Source organism: Macaca fascicularis, chromosome 6, assembly GCF_037993035.2.
Source record: "Macaca fascicularis isolate 582-1 chromosome 6, T2T-MFA8v1.1".
Lineage (NCBI taxonomy): Eukaryota > Metazoa > Chordata > Mammalia > Primates > Cercopithecidae > Macaca > Macaca fascicularis.
This window is the reverse complement of record NC_088380.1, coordinates 42,117,589-42,142,577: the sequence shown is the minus strand read 5'-3', so window position 1 is coordinate 42,142,577 and position 24,989 is coordinate 42,117,589. Positions and strand designations below refer to the sequence as shown.

At 36.7% G+C, this 24,989-nt stretch overlaps 1 protein-coding gene across 4 annotated transcripts in view; it reads left to right on the top strand.

Annotated features, from left to right (window-relative positions):
- Window positions 1-24,989, top strand: part of OXCT1 (3-oxoacid CoA-transferase 1) — a 144,522-nt gene that overhangs the window by 46,682 nt on the left and 72,851 nt on the right. For 2 of the 4 annotated variants that reach the window (XM_005556800.5, XM_015451333.4), the window contains exons 8-11: window positions 14,831-14,938; window positions 16,588-16,702; window positions 19,326-19,420; window positions 22,053-22,101. The exons of the other annotated variants lie outside the window; for them this stretch is intronic. In XM_005556800.5, the coding sequence (XP_005556857.1) occupies window positions 14,831-14,938; window positions 16,588-16,702; window positions 19,326-19,420; window positions 22,053-22,101 (367 nt within the window). The remainder of the gene's footprint in view (window positions 1-14,830; window positions 14,939-16,587; window positions 16,703-19,325; window positions 19,421-22,052; window positions 22,102-24,989) is intronic. 4 annotated transcript variants of the gene reach the window in all.

Sequence of the window (24,989 nt, the reverse complement as noted above, 5' to 3'; positions counted from 1 at the left end):
GAAAACAAAACAAAAGTTGGAGCAATTATATTAACTTCAGACAAAGTAGACTTCAAAGCAAGGAAAACTATTAGGGATAAAGAGGGGTGGTGCATAATGATAAAAAGGTCAGTTATTCACAAAAACAGAACAATTCTTAATGTTTATGGTGCGGCAGTTCTTATATCTGGTCTCCCCCCAACTCCCAAACTGCTACTGCAGAACTAGCCTCATGAGCTACCAGTAGTGGCTGCTTCCTGTGACTCCCCTTAGGGGTCTGGATCCCAGCTCTCAGAAACCCCTGGCCCCAGCACCAGTTCCATTTACTTCTCTTTGTTCCTCCTGCAGTTACTAGATCGTGTCACCTGCGTGCTTTTTTGCCTTTTTGGTTCTCAATTTCTTATTTAAATTCTATTAAAATACCTGACAAAACTAACTCAAGAAGGAGTAAAGACCTAAATGTAAAGTGTAAAATAGAAAACCCATAGGAAATAACAAGGAAAAAGTGGCCATGCTTTTTAAGATAAAAACATGATCCATGAGAGAAAACACACCTGATAGGTTGGACTTCATTAAAATTTAAAACCACTGCTCTGTAGAAGGCGCTGTACAGGGAATAAAATGGCAAACTGTGGTTTGGGAGAATATATTTGGAACATGTATCATATAAAAGACTGGTGTCAAATATATACAAAAACAATTAAAACTCAACAATAAGAAAATCACCCTATCACAAAATAGGTAAAATCTGAACAGGCACCTTACTAGAGAAGATACACAAATGGCAAATAAGCATATGAGAAGATGCTTAACGTCATATCATTAGGGAATTGCAAACCTAAGTGAGATACCATTACACACGTATTAGAATGGCTAAAAGTCAGAACACTAACAACCAAATGCTGATGAGGAGGTAAAACCACGGGCACTCTCAATCATTGCTGGTGAGAATGCAAAATGCTGTACAACTTCCTTTGCAGTTTGGTGTTTTCTTATAAAACTAAACAAACTCTTACCAAATCTATCAATTACACTCCTTGGAATTAAACCACTATGTTGGTTGGAATGCTTCCTGAAAGATTAATAAATTGCCTATTTTTGTTTCCATGTAGAATATATGATAGACTTGTTCATGCTCTGATTCTGAGCCATTGTTGAATTTTATATTTCATTTCTTGTATTTTTCCTACACATCTAAGAACCACTTTATTGGCACTGTGTACTGACTTTCATAAAGAGGCAATGTTTTCTTCAGGAAGTGACTGCATGTGTGTCCCTGTGTAGATAAAAATAATTCTTTGGTTAAATGTGGGAGACAGGTAATTGTCTTTGAAGTCCATTTCAGCTGCATATTGAGTGAAGTTTCTAGCTTACCAAAACTACAAATTGCTACCTTCAGAGTTGCTTGGGGATGTAGCCAACAACATGGCTATTAGGTATACAAATGTTAAGGATTTGCTACGTAAGACACTGATTGTTTCAGAGCATCTTACAATCTAGTTGAGATAAGACTAACCTGAAAATAAGTTGTACATAGAGCAGTGAGTGCCCAATTCAATAATAAAGATAGTGGTTGCTGTGGGATCCTGATGGTGATTTGCTGAGAGTTTATGGCACTAACCCCATGCAACCCCTCTCCACTTCTTGGCCTTGTTTATGCAGATAAACAAGAAAAATAAGGTCATTTGTGAAGGAAGGAGAAGACTTAAGGCATTTTACACTTGCCATCTTGATTGACATTTGGGTGAGGATGGGCCATAATGGGATGGGGAGACACTTTCTGCATGGAACAAAGAGACTTGAGAGAAAACATGGAAGTGTCTTGGCTTGATTTTCTTTAATTCCTGTTCATACATAATGTTTCTTTTTATAAAATAGGGACCATTTTAGTATAATGTATATTTCATTACATAAAACATTAAGCATGATTTTGCAGCTCACTAATCCCTAAAGGAAGATATTTTAATAGTAAAACATATCAACAATTCTATTGTTGGACTTTCATATTTTCCATCTTTCACTATTAACGCTTTAGTGAATATTGTTTTTGTGCATGTCTGATTATTTGACCACATTTCTAGAGGTAGTTTTCTTTATATGAGCATCAACATTTTAAGGTTTTGGAAAGTATTGCTAAATTATTCTCTAGAAAGATAACTTCAGTTATAACCCCTCAGTGATATGTAAAACTATCATTTGGAACTACTCTCAACAACATGGATGTTGTACTTTAAACACTTGATAACTTGCTAGGTGAAAAATGCCACCCTATAGTTTTAACTGGATATCTTTGACAAGAGACATGAAATATTTTCCATATATTTATTGACTATTTCTTTTGTGATTTTGTGTCTTATTTTAATGGGAATGTCACTAGTATTTTATTCCCAAGTGTTCTTAAACCTCCCACTTAGTTGAGGAGTTGTGTGAGAGGGAAGAAAAGGTACAGGGTATGGTTGATATGTGTGCTCTGGAGCCAGGCACTCTAGATTAGAACCCAGCTTCCTGGAGAATCCTCCTGGCTGCTTGACCCAGGACAAGAACTTGATTGCCTATAGTTAGTAGACTAGAAAAGGAAGAACATTTTGAACCTAGAGCAGTAACCAGTTGTGGAAGTAAATATGGATAAGATTCCCAGAGAGAAGGTAACCATGGCCAGCAGCTATACCCACAGAGCCCCTTCATAAAATAAGGTGTGAGTCAAGTGCTGTTGATTCACTGTTTTGAGATAACCTTCTAAAACTTACAGTCGTGATTTCTCACAAAATAATCTCGTTGCTAATGAGGACATAGATTATGTTAGGAAAAAAAAAAAAAAAAAAAGGCTCAAGCTTGTAATCCCAGCACTTTGGGAGGCTGAGGCAGGCGGATCACCTGAGGTCAGGAGTTCGAGACCAGCCTGGCCAATGTGGTGAAACCCTGTCTCTACTAAAAATACAAAAATTAATCGTTGTGGTGGCGTGTGCCTGTAATCCCAGCTATTCGAGAGGCTGAGGCAGGAGAATTGCTTGAACCTGGGAGGCAGAGGTTGCAGTGAGCTGAGATCCCGTCACTGCACTCCAGCCTGGGCAACAAGAGTGAAGCTCCGTCCCCCACCTGCCAAAAAAGGAAGAGCCAGAGTGCATTTCTAACATATTAATGGTTTTAGAATCTTTATGATACTCCCTCTTGAAAGGTTATTAAATAAGGTACACTGTCACTGATACAAACTCAGGGGATGTTCTCCTAAAAAAAATTATCTTCATACAAAGAATGACATGGATTCCTTTTCCTAATTTTGCTCTCTTTTGGTTTAACAACTTGTGACCTACTTATCAATTTATTTCATGTTTGTGTTAAAAATATAACTTATGATTTGAGAGTCATTCTGATTAAAAATAATAGTGGCTTTCCTCACTCCTTCCAGAGATCTTGTCAAAAAATGGTATTTTTTTCCAACTTCAAATATAGATCTAGTCTACAAATACTGAAGTGATAATTAGGGCTTATGCAAGATTGTTTCATTTGAAAAATTAGTTGCTTTTTTTCTTTCTTTTCTTTCTTTCTTTTTTTTTTTTTTTTTAAAGGAGTCACTCTTCAAATCTTTCTGGTTAAAGGACAAAACTGAAAGAAGGCATCTTAAAGTCATGGCTTATATAAATGATTTTGTAAGAAATGTGGGAAAAAGTGATAAATGTGATTCATTGACCCCTTTTGTTAGTTTTTGTCTTACAAACAGATTATTTTCATGTATTAGTATAGTTTGAGCATGTAGCATCTGGCAGTCTCCTAATATTAGAACATATGCAAATATGGCCTTTTACTAGGCCCCTTGAAAATCCAGGTGCACAACCAAAAATTAATAAAAGCGAGAAAAGGTAATTGCCAATGTGTTAAATTTTTTTCTGGCGAGAAGCCACAATAATCAGAAGAAACTGTCCCAGCAGCATTAACTAAAGTGAACTCTCTTGAGAATTTTTTGAAGTGTAAAGGACATCATATTTCCTTTTTTGTTCAGTTAGCTCTTACCATTTCTGATAGCTTTTCCAAAATTAGGTTCCTCATTCCACAGAATAAAATTTTGGACTTCTGATGCAATGCTTTTATTTCCAGTGTACCCTAGGTCCTTTGACAAATAACACATCCTCACATTCTCTCATGAGATCACATCCTTCCCTACCCTTTGCCCTTGACATTCCTACTGCCTAGAATGTTCTCCCTCTTTTTGTGGCTGATTTTCTGCCTGGTCAGTGGAATGTTCCCTCTATTATTGCACTTATTTTCATGTTTTATTGTGATTCTCTGGTTACCTGTCTTCTCCATGAAACTGTGAGCACCTTGTAGGACCTTGTCTTACTCATCTCAGTAGTCCCAGTATGTAACACAATGCCTGGGACATAATAGCTGCTCATTAAATGATATTTAAGTCACTGAGTCAGCAGGTTCAAAACATACACAACACTTCGCAGGCTTAGAAATGTTCTATGTATTTTACTTGATTGACATCATTATCCTGCCATGGTCTAAGAAAGCAAAAATGCCTTGTGTTCAGTGGTTCTTCCTGATGGTTTTATATTTGAGGCCATTGTCAGTCCTGCATTGAGAGTCTTGATAATGTGCCACCAACTGTTCTGTAACTCCCTTCCTTATTACTGTGACTAGTTTCCTCTGACTTCTCTGAGATCATTTTATCTCAAGGTGTGCCTTTTAGTATTGGCTGGTATAGTGTGTCTCATTCAGTAAGCTTTTATTACTCTGCAAAAGCAAAACAAGCCATATGGTAGTTACCTAGTTATACAAAGGGTTATAAAGTAATAAATTGGCAAATAAACTGGCCTTGTAAATTCAACAGCCTGTTTGGTCAGAAAAGGATGGATATAGCAAGTACACAAGTACAGAGGGGTATTGAAGATATGCTGCGTGGCATGGAATTAAAATCATGTTTTTCATTTAACCGATATGTCCAGTAAGATGACGTTAATCTAGAGTGTTCAATATCCAGAATAGTTAGAAAGATACTACACAATAACGTGCATACTTTATGGTCTTGTAATAGAATATCTAGGAACTAGTATAGACTTAACGATCATGCAAGTGCTGGGAAGAATATTAGACTTGATTTACAGTTCAACTTTTTCATTTTAAAGGTGAAATGACTTTAGGTGATTCATGTAAGAACGTAGTATTAGATGATGTTAGGGCTGAAACCACAAATCTATGTCTTCTGACTTCAAATCCAGTACTTTGTTTATCATACTGTCTTATTTTTTTTATCCATAGGAAAGCTCAGTGAAATACATGGCATTAGAATTATATGGGCTAAAATGTCCCTTACTAAATATTGACATCAATAAATTGCTGTTCATTATCAACCATTCCTACTCTTCTTTTAATCATCATATTTGATCACCATATTTGAAAAATTAAGACTTTTCAAATATGGTGTTGAGTTTTGGGGATGAGTTTATATGCCAGGAAGATATTTTGGATTTGGGACCTTGATCAGCTTTACTCATGGTAGATTTCAGTCATTGTCTGAATGATGGCTACTGTCAACCATAAATAATGAGATTCAGAAGATATGATTAAGTGTAGAGTTTGAGTACGGTCTGAGGGTAGCCACGCAGGAGACACTCTATAAACAAATGGGGTTAGCATGCCAATATTGAAAAGTTTTCACTGATAGAGGCACAGAAATTCTAGCAGTACCACAACATTTTCCATATGAGACTAGATAATATGTTATAATGATTTGACTCAAGGAAGGTTAGTTTATTACTCCATGAAGAAGGGTAGTGATCTTAAGTGGGTCTTATCTGTAGTGCTGTTTGGTTTTTCTAATTATTTATAGAAAAAAGGGCAGAAGTTGCAGCTGCATGCCAAGAGACCCTGGCTGCACAGCCACACTCCTCTCAAGGGTCAGAATGATTTAAAATTCCAAGAGCTTTAAGTTTGAATTATTTAATTTAACACCAAAATTAAGACTTGCCCTGTTTTCCCAGTGATGAGTAGATGCTGTAATTCAGTGAGTTAGAAAAACCTGAACCAAGTGGTGCCAGCAGTAAAACTGATTGTGCATCCCCTTACTTGTACTAAGAGAAGAGCCATATGATCATAATGCTAAAGTCATAGTTGAAATGTGATAAACATGTTTGAATTTCTTTAGGACTTAAAGATCTAGTTTTGAAAATTGAACCACAGAGAGGAATAAATATTTTGTTTTAAAGTTTATTTTTCCATTTCATATCTACCTCATATAAATCAGGGAAAACAAACATGGCATCTTAATTTTCTTAATGAAATATGTAGGATTCTGCTCTACTTACTGCTCTGCAGAAATGAAAACGTGGAGGACATTTAAAAAAATGAAATAAAGTAAAATTCTTCTAATGCACATGCTAAACAATTTTAAATTTAGGGACTGTTGAGTCATTCTCATGCTGAATTCAAATGAAATCTGTTAGATTTAGCAGCCATTAACTGTGTTCTGGAAATGCTAGGGTTTAACCCAATCCCATTTTGCATTTTATGTGTTAAGTGTTGTGTTCCTGCATTATAAAGTGCTTCAGAGATGATTAACAGCCTCAAATTGAAGGAAACAGTCTTAGAGTAACATTTTAAAGTTGAATTGGCATTACCAATAGGCAGCCTTTCTGTAGCTGTAAAAACCCAACACAAACTTTTTCTCTTACTGTTTCTCTGTGACTCTCTTCACTAGAAAATGTTCCTCGTTTAATTCTATTAATTATATTAGGTCTCCCTGTTTTCCTTGGGGTATATGATAATGGTGTAATTTTTTAAAATCTATTACAGATAAGACTGGTGCTTTGAATGAACATGTTAGATGTATTTTAATTCCTTTGGGTAGCTGTATTCATTTTAATTATTTCTCTGGATTTGCTACAGTCCTAATGAAGTTTCTTTTTTAAAAGAGATATGACAAATGAAATCTGGATATTTAGAATATTGCCTGAATGTTAGTAAGTCACACATAAAGAGAAGATTGGCATTTCTGGGCAAACAAAAAATGTTAGCAGCTGGGCATAGTAGTGCATGCCTGTAATCCCAGCTACTCAGGAGGCTGAGGCAGGAGAATCTCTTGAGCCCAGGAATTTGAGACAAACCTGGGCAACATAATGAGATGTCATCTCAAAAAGTAAAATAAAAATAAAGTGTTAGTCTAATCAATGCTGGTATTTTGCTGTTTTAGCTTGGTTTGAGAGTCAGTGGAAATGAAAATATTTAAACTGCTTTTAATTTTTTTAAACAATTCTTCCATATTACAAAAACTATTGGGATGGTATATGAAGTAACATTTCTACTTTTTTTCAAATCAATATGGGTCAGAAGTTGTATAATATAAGGATTTAATATGTAAGCTATTAATTTTGCTGCTAGTCAGTTTTAACAAACTGAGTTATTTCAGATAAAGCTTTTCCTCTAGAGTTTAGACTGCTTTATCCATTTTTCACATCCTGCATTTTAAAATGAGGCATTGTAGGGAGGAAGGACTGTTTTTGTTTTCTATTGAGGTACATTACGTTGAAGGTGCTATCACCAACTCTGAGACTGGACAGCAAACAGAGAAAGGAAGACTCTTGGTGTTTGGAAGTACTTCTGTCACGTAATAGTCTTTGTACTGGTGGTTAGCTAAACCTTTCTATTTGCATTTCAAAAAACTATTAGGCCAGGTATTTTAGGACATTAACTTTACTCCCTGCTGAAGTTCATTCAGTTAACACTTGCCCATTTTATTTCCCTAACCAGTAGAGATCATTTTCTGTCTTCATTGAATTAGCTATTCTTTCTGGCCTTGGATCAGTTTCCAGTTTGATAAATGTGCTGTTTAATTTTTACCTGTTTTTTTTCCCAAAGATGATTTAAAATAGCTTATAAGACATAAATATACATGATAGCATCAATTAAGAACAGAGCTATAAGAATGAAAAGGAATGGTAGAACTGTACAGTGGTTCTAGGATTGGACTAAAAATTGATACTATAGTGATAAACATGAGTGAGGCCTGGGATGCCAAATAAAAATCAAAGTATTTATATAGTTAATAGTACATATAAAAGAAAGCTAATGATCAGATGAAATACAACTATTCTTGCTACTACAACCAGACAGTTTTATGTCAGGCACTATGTTTTAATGGTAAGAAATAGCTCACTTGATTGCAAGAAAGAAAAACTGACTCTTTATGACTGTGGTATAAAGGTAATTGGTTTGTTCTAGGGGCATACCGTCCTTGGGGCATTTAAAAGAGTGGTTCAACTCCCTGAATATGGTTGTCACTTCTTTTGGTAAATACTTGGAGGAATGAGCATCAGATTGTCTTCTCTCTTAGAGAAAGAGATGCACCCAAACCCTTGCCCCTTAACTATAATGCTGACTTCCTTATCTTCATTTAAAGCCTTGTAAATATGTTGACTGAACAGGATAGGACAAAGACATCAAATCGTTAGTGCGGGGTTCTAGGCTGGCTAGGGGACGAGGGTGGACAGATGTCTGTGGAGTAATTCCGTGGAATCTTACAAAGGATTTTATACCTAAAGAAACCTTTGTGTACCTGAAATGACCCATGAGATTCTTAAAGTAGTACATGTACCCTCAAAAGTTAAAAACCACAGCACTGAAGACTTCCCCCTAAGGCTTTGTCAAGCCACCATATACTTATGGTTCTTCAAGTATTTGTCTACCTTTCCGTACACCAGAGCATACACCTCTTCTGTTTTCTTCCTTGCCAAATCTAGTAGGTGCTTAGTTTGTATTTGTTAATTTTAAGTGAATGAGCTCAAGTCACATTTTTCCGCTATGTCTATAAGACTCTTATGTGAAGGGCTGGATCAGAGGCTCTGTGGAACTACACGCTGTGCTTTTTTCCTGGCCTACTTATGTTCTAGCCTGATCACAAATTAATAAAGATCGTATGACATGATTTAATTGGGGGGAAGACTTAGACTGCTGTCCAATTGTTTTCTCTCTTTATGGCCATCTAGACCACGTATATAATAATCCATTTTAGAATACTGTTGTAGATTGAGCCCTCCTTTTGAAAAGGAGTATATTTGCCTCTCAGTTGACACCTCTACCATTTTTCGCTTGACTGTAATTCTGTTATCGTATCTTCAGGCTCTTTAAGGGTCCTGGGATATAGATGTTGTGGGTCTACAGCCTAGAATTGGTACAGAGAATCTGGGTATCTCTTCTTGGAATTGAATTTCTTCATAATCATACTAGTTCTACTTACTTTCTTCCTGGTGAAGTCAGAAACAAAATGAAATTCAACTGCTCTGTTTTTTCCTGTCTTCTGCCCAAACAGTAGTGATTATCATTTTCAAATTCTCCAGCAGCAGCAGCAAAGACAAAATCATCCCAGGAGCCACCCTTTCCTCATCTTGAGCATTTTGAGGAGTCCTCATCTCATTCTGATTTTGATAGACCTCTTAAGGTTTCATAACTTCCATTTGTCGTAGGTCATACGTGTCTCTTTTGTGGGAGCCCTGATAAAATATGAAGAAACACAAAGCTATCCATGTTGTTATACTCATTTCTTTTTTTTTTGTTTTGTTTTGTTTTTTTTGAGATGGAGTCTCGCTCTGTTGCCCAGGCTGGAGTGCAGTGGCCGGATCTCAGCTCACTGCAAGCTCCGCCTCCCGGGTTCACGCCATTCTCCTGCCTCAGCCTCCCGAGTAGCTGGGACTACAGGCGCCAGCCACCTCGCCCGGCTAGTTCTTTGTGTGTTTTTTTGTAATTTTTTTTTTTTTTTTTTAGTAGAGACGAGGTTTCACCGTGTTAGCCAGGATGGTCTCGATCTCCTGACCTCGTGATCCGCCCGTCTTGGCCTCCCAAAATGCTGGGATTACAGGCTTGAGCCACCGCGCCTGGCCCACTCATTTCTTTATAACCATTCTCTTCCTTGTCAATATAACCCATGTTCATATTGTCAGAATGGAAGTTTTGCAGTCCTCATCTTTCATAAGCCCATTTGTCATTTTGAGTTTCTGACCTCTTGATCCTGCTTCTCTTTTCTCTGAACTTACTGAAATCTTTTCTTCAAAGACCAGGATATATTTCTGTGTACGTTTAGGATTCACTTCCTGGTCTATTTCCAATTCCAATTTTACATTGTCATTTTTTTCTCAATATTTCTGTCATTTCTACTTTACCAAGCAATTTATTCTTGCTGGTTAGAGGTCCTGAATCATGGTTTCTCTCACTGTTTTATTCTGAAGGCAATACAGAAGTTACCAGAAGGCAATACAGAGTTATCAGCAGACTGTGATGAATAGAAGATGTTCAAATAATTGGCATCTCTTATTTGAGCCAATTTTTGTCACTTCTATTACAAATATATCATCTCTGTCTTTGGGCATTATATAACGATCAGTGTGATATTCTTTCTCCCTTTAAACTCACTTTAAATATTCCTTACCACACTTCATGCCTAGGTCAGTGGCATCCCAGTTGTATGCATATTTTCTTGACAGAACATGCTTTTTTGTTATGTTTATTTTTCATTGGGCATTGTGGAATGTCTGTTGGCAGGAGATCCCATCTACTCAGTTTCAATAATGACTATGCAATCATATGTACCACCATTTTAAAGGTTGCGAATTCGTTAGTAGCCCCTCAACTTTTCCATCTTTGTGCATTTCCTTATAGACATCTAAGACCATATGTATCTGTCCTTGGCCTTTTTAGCTTTCATACCATTTTCTTCCGTGTTTTTGTACTGATCCTATCATTCCTTAGCATGAAACCTAAGAATATATTCACTTTCTTGCTCCTTTGGATTTTTTTCTCTTCATTTGAATCTTTGAGAAAGATGCCTTACATGCTGACCTCCCCTTTCTCTACATTGCCTCTTGTTTAAAAAGTTATTTTTTTTTATACATAATAGACCTGTATGTTTTCAGGGTACCTGTGATAATTTGATATATTCATATAACATAAAGATCAAATCAGGGTAATTGGGATATCCATTACCATATTTATCTATTCTTTATGCTAAGAACATTCAAATTACTCTCTTCTAGCTGCTTTGAGAGGTACAGTAGATTATTAACTATAGTTATCCTATTGATCTATTGAACATGAGGTCTTATTCACATTTTCTCTTCATTTTACTCATTTTAACATCCAGAGCACCTCTGCATTTAACTTGTAACTTCTCTTATTGCTTATTGTCTCCCCCTTCTATTTTTCTAGTCTTCCACAGCTGCTTTTTTCTCCCCTCTCTTTTGGAGTTAATGTTTCTCATGATTCTAGACGTTATTGCTTGTTTTCTGATTTTTTCTTTTCTTTTTGGCAAAAGAAGCACGTTCCTCCTAAACTTTTTTGAAACTTAAAATGAGTCAGGAAGAAAGTCTGGAATGTGAGTCTTCCCCTTCCTCCCTCTCAACAGCCCTTACTTTGTATCATACACAGAGTTTTGCAGGTGTGCAGCATTTTTCACTAACACCATTTAGGGTTGGTCCCGTTTTTGTGTCTATAACAGATTGAGGTTGTCACTAAAATAAAATAAAAAATGAGGACGTTATTGCCTTGCAGCTCCTCTCTTCCCTTACCTAGATATAAGTAATGTTTGCCAAGCAATCACAAACACATTGTCACCAAGGGATGAATTCTTATCCTTCTCTAAGCTTTAAAATAAGTTTTCAGAGTTATAAAGTAGGAAGAGTGCAGGGCAGAGAAAGCAACCTTTTAAAACAAAGTTCAAATCAATAACAATATTTCCTAGTATCTATTTTTCTGTTAATGACTGAAGACGAGTACCAATTAGAGAAGCCTCAAATGTCTGGATTTCTGGTTGTAGCAAGTGGTGGGACATGACATCTATTCATAGTGCCATGGAAAAGTCCAGGTTGTTCTTAGCTACCTTTCTTCCATCTCGATCTTGCCTGAGGACACTTAGATCTGCCTATTGCTTTGCCCTGAGGCTTTTTCTTTGTCCTTTATTCTGTCTTACCCATTTCTAACTTCAGGAGGAAAACTCTGCAGTCTTTGGTAAGGGATCTGGGGGTCTTTTATTTTTAGTTTTTCCTAACCAGCTCATTTTAGTCATCATTTTCTCATCAGGTTTTCCAGTAATGCTTATGTTATCACCTGATATCACTAGACTTTTTAATCCTTCCATTGTTTCTTTCTTACTGTTCTCAAGATCACACAAAACTGGCACTGAAGTCAGTCCCTTCAATAGCTAGCATTAAGATAGTTCTGCCTCTTCATTTTTTTTTTTTAACACTTTTCATAGATTGTCTGAAAACATGTTTTCTTCTTTTGGTTTGTACTTCAAATATTTTCTTTCTTAGCTATTAACTCCGCTAACCAACTCTGAGAAAGCTTTGATTTTTGTATAGATGTTTTCAATACTGTTGAGTGTTGTTATTTTGACAAATGCTGCACATGCATTTTCTACAGTCTGAAAACTATTCATATTAGGATGACAAAACATGTAATTGTTTATGTTTAGCTAGATTCTTGCTTATCAGAGTTGTTTTACCAGGACACATTCATTCTGTTAGTTCTGAGAGTTATGATGTAATTGTCCTTGGTAATGAAGCTTTGTCTTGATTTGGTGTTTTCTGTTGAAACATTCTTTGGTGGAACCAAAAGAAAATAGTGACGGGTTTCCATCAGCATTTTCAGTTTAAGTGAGCAATACTGATTTTTTTTTTCTTCCTTTTTTATTATGTTCCTTGCCCCTGCTAGAGGGTGAGGCAGGAAGACCAAATAGGAAGCTGCTGTCTCAATTGTAGCAAGAGATTTGAGGGCCTGACCTTTTGGAGCAACATTAGGCGTGAAAAATAATTCGCATTATTATTTTCAAATATGCAGGCAAGAAGGGTTTCCTTAGTTTAGCTCATAATGTTGTGACTGCTTTTAGGGTTTAGAAACTTCAGTTTTTCTTGGAATCTCTATTTTCTTTTTAACATACCCTCTTTGGTACATGTCTAACTAATTGTGAGATTCATCACATGCCCCACTTATGATCTCCTAGTTTTAGAAACTTAGTGTTTATCACATCTTTTGAAAAAACAACATTGTGGGTTTCCCTTTGATTATAAAAGTAAAAGGAAAATAAAAACAACTTGTGCTGTTACCCAGAGATAACAATTCTTGGCATTTCCATGTGTTTCCTTTTGTTTTCTGTAGGTATATAAATAATTGTCTATGCCAAAGTGCATTTCTATAAATTTTTATTTACTTATACAAAATCTTGATTTTATGAAACATGATATTATGAGATGTCATTAAATATTATGAGTGCATAATATTGATTAATCACATGGATACACCATAAATTTTGAGGTTAGTATTTTCATGAATAATAAATCTTCATGTCTGTCCTCAGGATACTGGATTAATGTACAAACACATTTTTAAAGTCACCAACTTCTTTGAAGGCTAAAACTGAATATGTAAAGATGTGAATGAGCCCTAATGGCTGAAAGTTCCAGCCAGTTGAAGAGGTAGCAGTAGTGCTTAGCTGCTCTGCATTCCCCACCTCCACCTTGAATAGAAAATACTGGAGCATAGAGAGTTTTCAAGGGGAGGACATAGAGTGCAGTGGCAAGGGGTCTTCGGCCCCACTTTCCCTGTCTCCTCACTCATCCCCAGGTGCCTCTCTACCCAGTAGTTCAACTTGGATGCTGACATGTTTTCTGATCTTTCCTTGGAATTTTTGTTTGATTTTGGTCAAAATTTTTCTGTTTATCAAAGATGATAGCTTTAATCCACCATGTCCTTGCCTTTTTCAGCTATTTGTGTGCATTGCACAATGAGTAAAATGTCTTCTGTAAGCCCTGGTATTCTTGCACTGTAGGAAGAGCCTAGTGAAGGCGTATAGTAGTACAACAGCATAAGAAGGGCTACTTAACCTCACAGATTTCCAGATTTCAGTGAATAGTTTAGGAAACAAAAATCAATACAACTCTCCTTGTATAAGTCAGTTCATGGAAGCAGACAATTATTTGCTTTAGATAGTGTATCTGTTAAGCTGAGTACTCACAACTTAAAGGTATGTGTGTTTGTGTGCGTGTGTGTCACCAGAAAGCTAATTCTTTGACCACAACAATGTCAAGTTTAGTTTTTCTTGATCCTTGTTATTTTGAACTGTTTTATGTTGATAGAAAAATTGTCTTTTAAATGAATTCTAAAATAACAGACTAATGTGGAGGCGTTTCATGTTGTTATGATATGACCTTATTCTTGGTGAATGACTTTGATTCTAATTAAATTGAGTATTTCTAGTTGTTAATTCATATTTTAGTTTTGAGTTTCCATATTGGAATTATCTGTCTTTAAGTAAATTATTTCAGCAATTGCAGTTGTATCACAATCCCAGGAAGCTAACAAGAATAGTTTACAACTGTTACAAATAGCATTCGTATCTTTATTTAAAAAGCTATTCAATTGACCATGCAGATGTTATTACAGATTTTTGTCTTTGATATGATAAATTTCCCATTAATTTAGGAAAATCTGTGTTTAAGGAATGTACTATCAAGTTTTGCATTGTTGAGCTGCAATTTGTGAAAGTTCAAGCAGCCGTACTGACAAACATTTTGACAAATTTGTAACTGAGACTCTTTTAAGCAAAGGCTAACTTCTGGAGCTCTATGGTCTGTATTTTCTGTTCAGAAACATGCACTTGAATTTCTTCTCTTTTGTGGGTCCAGGAGGTGTATAGACATTACCCATATGTGCACATAGACATACATAGATAAATGTTCATATTCTGTCATATATATTTACATCGTGTATCCAGCCTAAGTTGTGTGTGAAGATGTATATACTTTTAAAAAAATTAAAAATATTCACTTTAAGCTTTCACTAACTTTGAAAGAAATTTCTGTTTGTCTAGGTTGAAGAAATTGTGGATATTGGAGCATTTGCTCCAGAAGACATCCATATTCCTCAGATTTATGTACATCGCCTTATAAAGGGAGAAAAATATGAGAAAAGAATTGAGGTAATTGACTTAGCTGCTTTGTCAGTATTCACGGATCCAGTTACAGAGATAATGCATCCTTGAGACCATTCCAGATGATGGGGAACTGGAGCTGAGCAGAAAGTCTGGTTTTGGATCTTAGTAAGAGCTTCTCATGTGTCTTATCATAATGGGGATACGATGATCTATGCCTCTGTGCAGTCTGACAGTGCCTTGTCATCACAAAATATGTATCACCATGTCATGAGATTCTCTAGGCTGTGTCTACCAGGCTTCTATTGTCCTAATTTATGATGTATAGTTTTTCTGGCTGTCTTAGAGGGGACATAAGAATAATCATGTCTTTGGTGGTTTTACCCCTGCTGAAGTCTTATCTTAATGTTTGGTTGTTCAAAATTGTCTATCTTGAAGGTGCTTTGCACTTTTCTAGAGTGCAGAATGTCATTCTAATTAGCTTCGGGCTGTGGGTAGCTGGTGAGTATGAGATTGTGGCAAGGAATGTAGGTACCAGGAGCATTGAAGGTGTTCTAAGGCCAGTGTGTTTGTCCCTATTGCATTGCTGTAAAGGAATACCTGAAACTGGGTAATTTATAAAGAAGTTTATTTGGCTCACACTTCTGTGGGCTATACATGAAGTATGGCACCAGCATCTGCTTCTGGTCAGGACCTCAGGAAGCTTTTACTCAGAGCAGAAGGAAAAGGGGAAGCAGGCATGTCACATGGCGAGAGAGAGAGAAGGTGCCAAGTTCCTTTAGACAACCAACTGGTGTGTAAACTAACAGAGGGAGAACTCCTGCATTTCCCAGGGGATGGCACTAAGCCAATTCATAAGGGATCTGCATCCATGATCCAACACTTCCCACTAGGCCGCACCTCCAACATTGGAAAGTACATTTCAACCTGAGATTTGGAGGGGACACATATCTAAATCATCAGCCAGTGAGAACAGAGAACGGCCACTTTGCCAGAATTACTATCATGATTCAGAAGTGTCTAGGGATCAGCAACAGAATAGACATATAGTAGGGTGCCAGAGATATCTACCTTACAGATATCAAACAGGAAGACATTTTATAATACAAAACCAGTGTCGGGGCCTAGGAAGAAAGGATGCGACTTTTGCAAACATGAGTCTGTTTGTGTCAAAGAGACTTAATAAAGGAAATAGTTTCCTGGCTGGTTTCTGCGTATTTCTGTGATTCCTGTGATGCATTTGTGGTAAAAGTAGTCTAGACTTTGCAGGTGGAAACAGGCAATTGGCAGCAGCAACACCTGGTAAACACATTCTGATAGCCCTGAAAAACACATTCCCAAAGTCTGTTCCTCTTTCATTCTTCTGGCCAGTCCCTGTGCACCAGAGGATAAGTTAGTTGGAAGAGTAACAGAAGTAGCAGACAGTGTGATGATAGTAACAGATTATTTGCTTCAAACAGACTGAAGAGCATATCTTCCTCTTTAAACAAATCTGACCACTTTCATTTAGTTCCTAAAGAATTATTTCTACCATCAAATATCACCCATAGTATTTTTTTAAATCTCTGGTATATTGCAGATTTGTCTCATAATAATGGGAGCGAGCTCATCTTTTTTCCAGTAAAATTTATTTCAGCAGTGATAAAATACAAAGCATACCTTCAACCACGAATAATTTATTTCTGTTTAATTTAAAGCGTTTATCAATCCGGAAAGAGGGAGATGAGGAAGCCAAATCTGCTAAACCTGGAGATGACGTAAGGGAACGAATCATCAAGAGGGCCGCTCTTGAGTTTGAGGATGGCATGTATGGTATCCTTTATCCTTCTGAGCCTGGGCAAAGACGTAGCCTTTGCTTTTCCCATATTGATCAGGCTATTAGACCTCTTGCATAGTGAGTCATCTCTAGTCTACGGTAACTTTTAAGGTAATTAATCAATGTTTTTTTTTTTTTTTACAAAATGTGGCATATAACCCAAAGATGTCAAGATATATAACAGATATCTCTTTGCCTTCTTGAAACAAAATGGCAATCAATAATTTGCTTAGCTATTTTATAATACACAATAGATTTCAGTACAACTTGCATTTAATGGGGGATTATTGGGAAAAGAGATTACCCAAGATGAGTGTTTTCAAATCTCAGAATTCTTAGTAATAACCAGTGCTATTTACTTGCTCTCTATCCTGACATTTGCATACTCATTGAAAGATCCAACTTCTTTTTTTATTTTATTTATTTATTTATTTATTATACTTTAAGTTCTAGGGTACATGTGCATAACGTGCAGGTTTGTTACATATGTATACTTGTGCCATGTTGGCGTGCTGCACCCATCAACTCGTCAGCACCCATCAACTCGTCATTGACATCAGGTATAACTCCCAATGCAATCCCTCCCCCCTCCCCCCTCCCCATGATAGGCCCCGAGAATGGGAGAAAATTTTTGCAATCTACTCATCTGACAAAGGGCTAATATCCAGAACCTACAAAGAAAGATCCAACTTCTTAACAGCCCTCTTATTCTCTTGAAAAAGATCCTGTGAGTAACCTTTTATATCTGATATTTTGTAAGGGTATTCAACAAATGATTCAAATTCTGCTTTAGATACTTTGTCAAGAAAAGGAGGTAGACATAATTAATATTTGGATTTTGAATGCATTTAACAAGTCTGTTCACCATTTTGCTAGTTTTCACTACAGCAGACATTGAATTATATAATACAAATAACACATATAAATACACATAGCATATGATAAAATGAATTTTTGTTGAATGGTGGATACAGTAAAGCCATACTTAAAGACCTAGGACCAAAAGAATGAGAGACATGACAAATGTCTCCATTCTCTGAGCTTCCCTAGTCCATGAATGTCAGTCTTCCAGACTGTGATCTTGACTGGGAGAACTTTTCTTTTTCTCCTTTCTTTTTACCTCTACCTCATTTTTGTTCATTTTTCAGTTTACACCTTGTGTTATGGTGCAAACCCACATAAGGGAAAAGAATAGCATGTTGCTGCTCTTCCAGCTCTTGTATCAGCAAGGTACGGAGTCAACCAAGTTGAATTAGGAGGTGAAAGATGGTCACTGGACTTTCTTCTCAACCTGTCTTACCCTGACTTACCATTGATATTTAAACACTGACTATAATACTGATTGTAGGTGTTCTTTATTCAGTTATTGTATTGCCTGTGAAAAATATTTGCAAGTCAGTTTATGTAAATGGTCTTTCCATATCTCCTACTTTTTTTCAACCCAAAATACATAGACTTTTTTCCTCCCTGGTGTTTGACTTTAAAATATTAAAGAACTGAGAGAATGCTACAATATAATGAAAGAGTTGAGGTACCAGGCTTGTAATTTGGGTTGCTCTGTCCTAAAAATACCTGCTCATAATGGAATTAATATCCCAATGTGTTCTGTGCATTATTGAGAAATAAATCACAAATAACACTGTACTAGACTGTGAGAGAACATTAGAGGTAAATCAGGTAGCTATAATCATAGCTTCATAGATTTACTGTATCCATAAGAAGTGACCTGGGTCATTCAGTTGTACTGCTGGCCTTTGTAGTTTATAATATGGCACCATATATAAACCTCCTCTGGCCTTGATTCATGAAGATTTCACTGTTAGAATCTCATCAGAGTGCCATCATTCTTTGTACTAGTTCTGGTGAGGTATTTGGTGTGCAGTGGTAGTGAACAGTAGTGGGCAGTAGTTCCGGGCAGTGTATCTTTGATCTGATCAGCCTGCCTGTGTTGATAGGCAGGATTGAACCTACATCATTGAGTAGTAATCATCATCACTCCTGTTTTGATCATATAAGGAAGATGATGCAACAACCTCAGTTAACTCTTTGATGCCTTAACAACAGCTACTTTATATATGAGCTCAATTGTATTTGCTGAAATGTAATTTCTTCCCCACTTTTCTTTTTATGTCACAGAACATTCAGTTACCAATGAATGTTACCATAGAGACCCAAAGGATCTGATATACTTTTAGGCAGAAATTTTGGTATTGTCAGAAAACTTTTTTAAAATTTAAAAATGGTAACTCCATTTATCAATAAAGATGATAAAAAATGATCTTTTGGCAGGAGTTTTGAATAGTGAAAATAATTCTTTAAAAGTCAAGCCGTGTTTAATAATCAGTCATAATACATCAACCCAAATTTGTAGAGCACATTAATGAAAATGTGCTTATATTTTTGTTAAAATGTAACAAATGGCTAGCTTCTGAGGCCACTACTTTGATATTGGTGGGAAAGCATATTAATGTTATTGAAAAAGATATGACTAATTAGAGACGTTTTTTGAAAAATTACAAAATAATGCCCAGAGGGTGATTGGAGTCTATATATGTAGAAGATTTATGGTATAACTTCTCTACCTTTTATATGCTGGACCTTAACATCTTTTTTTTCTAGCTAATTTGGGCATAGGAATCCCTCTCCTGGCTAGCAACTTTATCAGCCCAAATATGACTGTTCATCTTCAAAGTGAAAATGGAGTCCTGGGTTTGGTAAGATGAAAATTTGTTTTTTAAAATCCAATCTTAATGAAGAATGAGATATTTCATGTTGTGAAATTTTTTATTAATTTTTTTTTATTTCAATAGCTTTTGGGGTACAAGTGACTATTGGTTACATGGATAAATTGTATGATGCTGAAACTGGAGATTTTAGTGCATCCGTCACACACAGTGAAATCTGAGTTGTTGCTTAAAGTGCCCAACCTTATTTTTCTTTTTATCATAATAAAATATTGAATTTTTCCCTTAAAATGTGAGCAAGATAGTATTGTATTTTATGTAGTAGATGGTGCGTTCCTGACTCTGGGCTTTCTGACTGCATCTCCCATGTGGAACCTGATTCAGAGAGACCTCATGATTTCCTGTGTAAACTCTTTCTCATCTTTCTGTTGTTGGACAAGATAATGAAGGTTCTCAACAGTTCTATGTTAAATAAAATTAAACCTCAGAGTGCGAAACTGAAGAGGAAGGTTTCCACTTTAGGACAGGGACATTGTTTGAGTTGATTGCCTCAAAAAACTGTAGAAGTTCTCATCTCATTCTCCTTTCGAGGCCCTATTGTCCAAAAGGTTAAATTTTTTTCTTCCTTAAGATTAAGCATCCAAATGAGCTCAGTTTTCTTAGTTAGGCCATATTTTTTCATTATTATAATAAAATCATATATTTTTTACTTCCTGTATGACATTTTAATTTAATTAACAATGGCAGGGATTTGGTTTGTCTATTCATAATCTTTTATTTCTCAGTAGATCATAACTGTTAATGCAATAGAAATTATGCATATGGAAACATATTCATAATTCAAAATATAAATAATGATCATGGGCATATAGTTGATACTCATTGAGGCAATAATCGTGACATTTTCAGACACAAAAATGATATATGTTTGGATAAAAGCAGATTCATGTGGAAGTCAAAGACTTGCTTTTTTTTGTTTGTTTGTTTTTTGAGGCCTAATCTCTCTCTGTCGCCCAGGCTGTAGTGCAGTGGCGCAATCTTGGCTCACTGCAACCTCCATCTCCTGGGTTCAGGCCATTCTTCTGCCTCAGCCTCCCAAGTAGCTGGGACTACAGGTGCCCGCCACCACGCCTGGCTAATTTTTTGTATTTTTAATAGAGACGGGGTTTCACCACGTTAGCCAGGATGGTCTCGATCTTCTGACCTTGTGATCCACCCGCCTTGGCCTCCCAAAGTTCTGGGATTACAGGCGTGAGCCACTGCGCCTGGCCAAAGATTTGCGTTTTTAACGTGCCTTAGAGATTATAGAGTGATCAAATTCCTAGTTTTGAAGAAAAGGGAAATAAATTTGTGGATTATCCGTGGCCAGTGTTTAAAGGAAAATTTACATAGTTCTGAACATTAGTTGCCACCTCAGTTTACAGGATAAATTTGTGGTCTCTCTCTAGAAAGTATGTAAAAATTTCACAGCCAATAATATTTCTTCATTTTTGGCTCCATCTTATATCTTTTTTTTTTTTTTTTGAGACAGAGTCTCGCTCTGTCACCCAAGCTGGAGTGCAGTGGCCGGATCTCGGCTCACTGCAAGCTCCACCTCCCGGGTTCACGCCATTCTCCTGCCTCAGCCTCCGGAGTAGCTGGGACTACAGGCGCTCGCCACCTCGCCCGGCTAGTTTTTTGTATCTTTTAGTAGAGACGGGGTTTCATCGTGTTGGCCAGGATGGTCTCGATCTCCTGACCTCGTGATCCGCCTGTCTCGGCCTCCCAAAGTGCTGGGATTACAGGCTTGAGCCACCGCGCCCGGCCATCTTATATCTTATGCCTTTTTATTTTTTTATAGTTTCCTCCCTTTTCATCGAATATATGTGATATTCTTTAACTACTTGCCCTATTTAAATAGAGTTATGTTATAAAAACATATGGAAAATTTAAAAAACTTTACTGAGAGTAGCTGTGCAAAAGGAACATAAGGACATAAGTATATCAAAACTTAGATGTAGTGAGGAGTAAGATTAGAAACCCAAATTCAGGCCTACAGTTTACAAATCAGAAAGCTAAAAGTTTGTCTCTCCAGGTCCTTCTGGCCAAATAATGTGATGTAGTTCGTATTCATTAATCCTCATGGAAAAGTTTTTGAATAACATTGGTTGCATAGTAGGTACTAAATCTTTTTTCTTTGATTTTTATATTTTTAAGAGAATGGGGTGTCACTATGTTGGCCAGCCTGGGTTTGAACTGACCTCAAGTGATCATCCTGCCTCAGCCTCCCAAAGTGCTGAGATTACAGGCATGAGCCACTGCCCTGGCCTACATTAGTTTTGCCATTAGTTTTGTTGACCTACATTTCTAATACATTTTCATAGTAGGGACTAAATAATTACTTTTTGTTTTATGGACTTGTATTTCTAATAGTATAGCATTTCTTTTAAATTGGTAATTTTTAGAAAATATTTTTCATTTGCCCAATCACAACTTTAGTATAGAAAAGACTAACATAAGAAACAGAGCCATGGACACAACAGAATTATTTTTCAAAAGTTTACCTCTAGTCTTCGGATGATACATTTCTAGGGTTTTTAGAGAAGTTACTTATATTACAGTTTTAATATGTGATTCAGTGAGAATCTTCATTTACTGATTGGATGTATGCTGTATTTGACAGGGTCCATATCCACGACAACATGAAGCTGATGCAGATCTCATCAATGCAGGTAAGCTCACTTATTTCTGGCCCTTCCCTTTGCTGTTAATATTGTGCTAAATAATAAGAGTTTGGACTCAATTCTTTGTCTTTTCCTGGAGAGCACTCCATAGTATTCATTGTTGAGGAGGGGAGACAAGATTTTTTTAGGTCTTCCCTCGTTCAGGAATGAACAAGATAAAGGAGGAAATGCAGATGACGGCACATTTAGTGGAAGAGCTTTGATGGGTCAGTCAGGGTCCTGCCTGTGAATAGAGAACATTTTTTTTTTTAAATTTATTTTTTCTTATTATTATACTTTAAGTTCTAGGGTACATGTGCATAACGTGCAGGTTTGTTACATATGTATACTTGTGCCATGTTGCTGTGCTGCACCCATCAACTCGTCATTTACATCAGGTATAACTCCCAATGCCATCCCTCCCCCCTCCCCCCTCCCCATGATAGGCCCCGGTGTGTGATGTTCCCCTTCCCGAGTCCAAGTGATCTCATTGTTCAGTTCCCACCTATGAGTGAGAACATGCGGTGTTTGGTTTTCTGTTCTTGTGATAGTTTGCTAAGAATGATGGTTTCCAGCTGCATCCATGTCTCTACAAAGGACACGAACTGATCCTTTTTTATGACTGCGTAGTATTCCATGGTGTATATGTGCCACATTTTCTTAATCCAGTCTGTCACTGATGGACATTTGGGTTGATTCCAAGTCTTTGCTATTGTGAATAGTGCCGCAATAAACATACGTGTGCATGTGTCTTTATAGCAGCATGATTTATAATCCTTTGGGTATATACCCAGTAATGGGATGGCTGGGTCATATGGTACATCTAGTTCTAGATCCTTGAGGAATCGCCATACTGTTTTCCATAATGGTTGAACCAGTTTACAATCCCACCAACAGTGTAAAAGTGTTGCTATTTCTCCACATCCTCTCCAGCACCTGCTGTTTCCTGACTTTTTAATGATCGCCATTCTAACTGGTGTGAGATGGTATCTCATTGTGGTTTTGATTTGCATTTCTCTGATGGCCAGTGATGATGAGCATTTTTTCATGTGTCTGTTGGCTGTATGAATGTCTTCTTTTGAGAAATGTCTGTTCATATCCTTTGCCCACTTTTTGATGGGGTTGTTTGTTTTTTTCCTGTAAATTTGTTTGAGTTCTTTGTAGGTTCTGGATGTTAGCCCTTTGTCAGATGAGTAGATTGCAAAAATTTTCTCCCATTCTGTAGGTTGCCTGTTCACTCTGATGGTAGTTTCTTTTGCTGTGAAGAAGCTCTTTAGTTTAATGAGATCCCACTCTTACATAGGGTAATTGAGAGTTAGAAGAAGGGACAATTTACAAAGGCATGGATAGGATTAAAAGAGACCACGAAAGGATGGTAAAATTCCACAGGGAATTATCACCTCTGGGCTTTATGGGGCAGGTTGCTGTGATTTGACTGAGTTCCTCTACCAAAGGCCTCTTAATAGGAACTGTGACCTTTGGTAGAATAACTCAGTCAAATCACAGCAACCTGGTTGGGTGGAGGGTCTCCACTGCTGGGTTGCCTGCCTGTGCCTTCCATTGGTGAATCTCAAGTCAAAGTAGGTCAGCCTTCTTAGGATAGAGAAAGGTGGGAGTGAATCCATAGCAGCAAAAAGAAAAGATCTGGTAAAAACCGGGGTTTTCGTTGGTGGTGATGCTTACTATTTTCTAGTTCTCCTTGGAGCAGGAGAGGAGCTTAAGGAGGTTCTCTGCTGGTAAGTACGATCTGGTGATGTAATAAATGTAGTTTTGTTGAACTGGAGACTAGAGCCTTGTCTTCCCTTTTGTTCCTAGAGGCATATGCTTTGCCTTTTATTACTAGCCTTTTCTTTGACTGGGACATAGCCTCATATATTAACAGCCTAGAGGAGGAAGAACAGGTCAGGTCTTTTGGTCATCTTCACTGCCTATGCTTGAGGCAACACTGCCACCACTTTGGAGCCGTATATCTTCCCTGGAGTGCAGCTGCCCATAAGAAGCTAATTTTTAGGTTCTAGCATGATTTTCTGTATCCTTCTTTTATTCATTCTGCCCCTGCAAAACTGTTATTCTTACTTTGCATTCAAAAATAGTATGTGTAAATTTCAGATGACAAGTAATATGAGCTGAACATAAAGGCCAGCTGCCAAGTAAAATTGAGGTTTGATACTTAGAATTTTTGGAAGTGAAACAGCTTCTGGTTGAATAGTTGAATTAGTTAACACGACTCAACTCTGAAAGGCCTACTGTGATAAAGCAATGACATTTAACCAAGGCTGTAATTTAATTGTACTGTACCCTTTAGCATTAGCTCATTGATCTGTGAAAATATTTGCTGCTTGGTTTAATTAATTTATGATATTAGTGAGTTATTTGCAAAATGAATAACTGCATGTTCCAAATTTCAGGCTTCAGTTTATAAAACCCACTTTCCTTGGAAAAGTTGTTAACTTTTTCAACGTGGTTTGACAGTAGGTTTTTCCGATTCCATAGAGCTTAGAAGTAACTCAGTCCAAATGAAGCCACCAATTTTATATTTCCACTAATCTTACATTTCAACTTCAACACATGAAGTGCCACATTTATAAACTACTTTACAAAACAAGAATTCATTGCTTATGGGAAGCCAAGCTGCAAGTTAGTTTAATAATATTATAACTTTTTCAAAGTCCTTTTTGGGAGTTTCGATACTTTGATACTTTTGATTTTAAATTAGGGAGGAAATACTTTAAGCTGGAGAACCTAGAATATAAATTGGTGGTTTCCTCAATTCCCAAAATTAACTGGAAGATCAACCCATTATTTGTGTTAGTTTCAAAGCATTTTATGGAAATCTCTTTGAATAAAGAGTTATGTTTCTGGATATAATTGGTATATTAAAAATTCAAAATTATAAT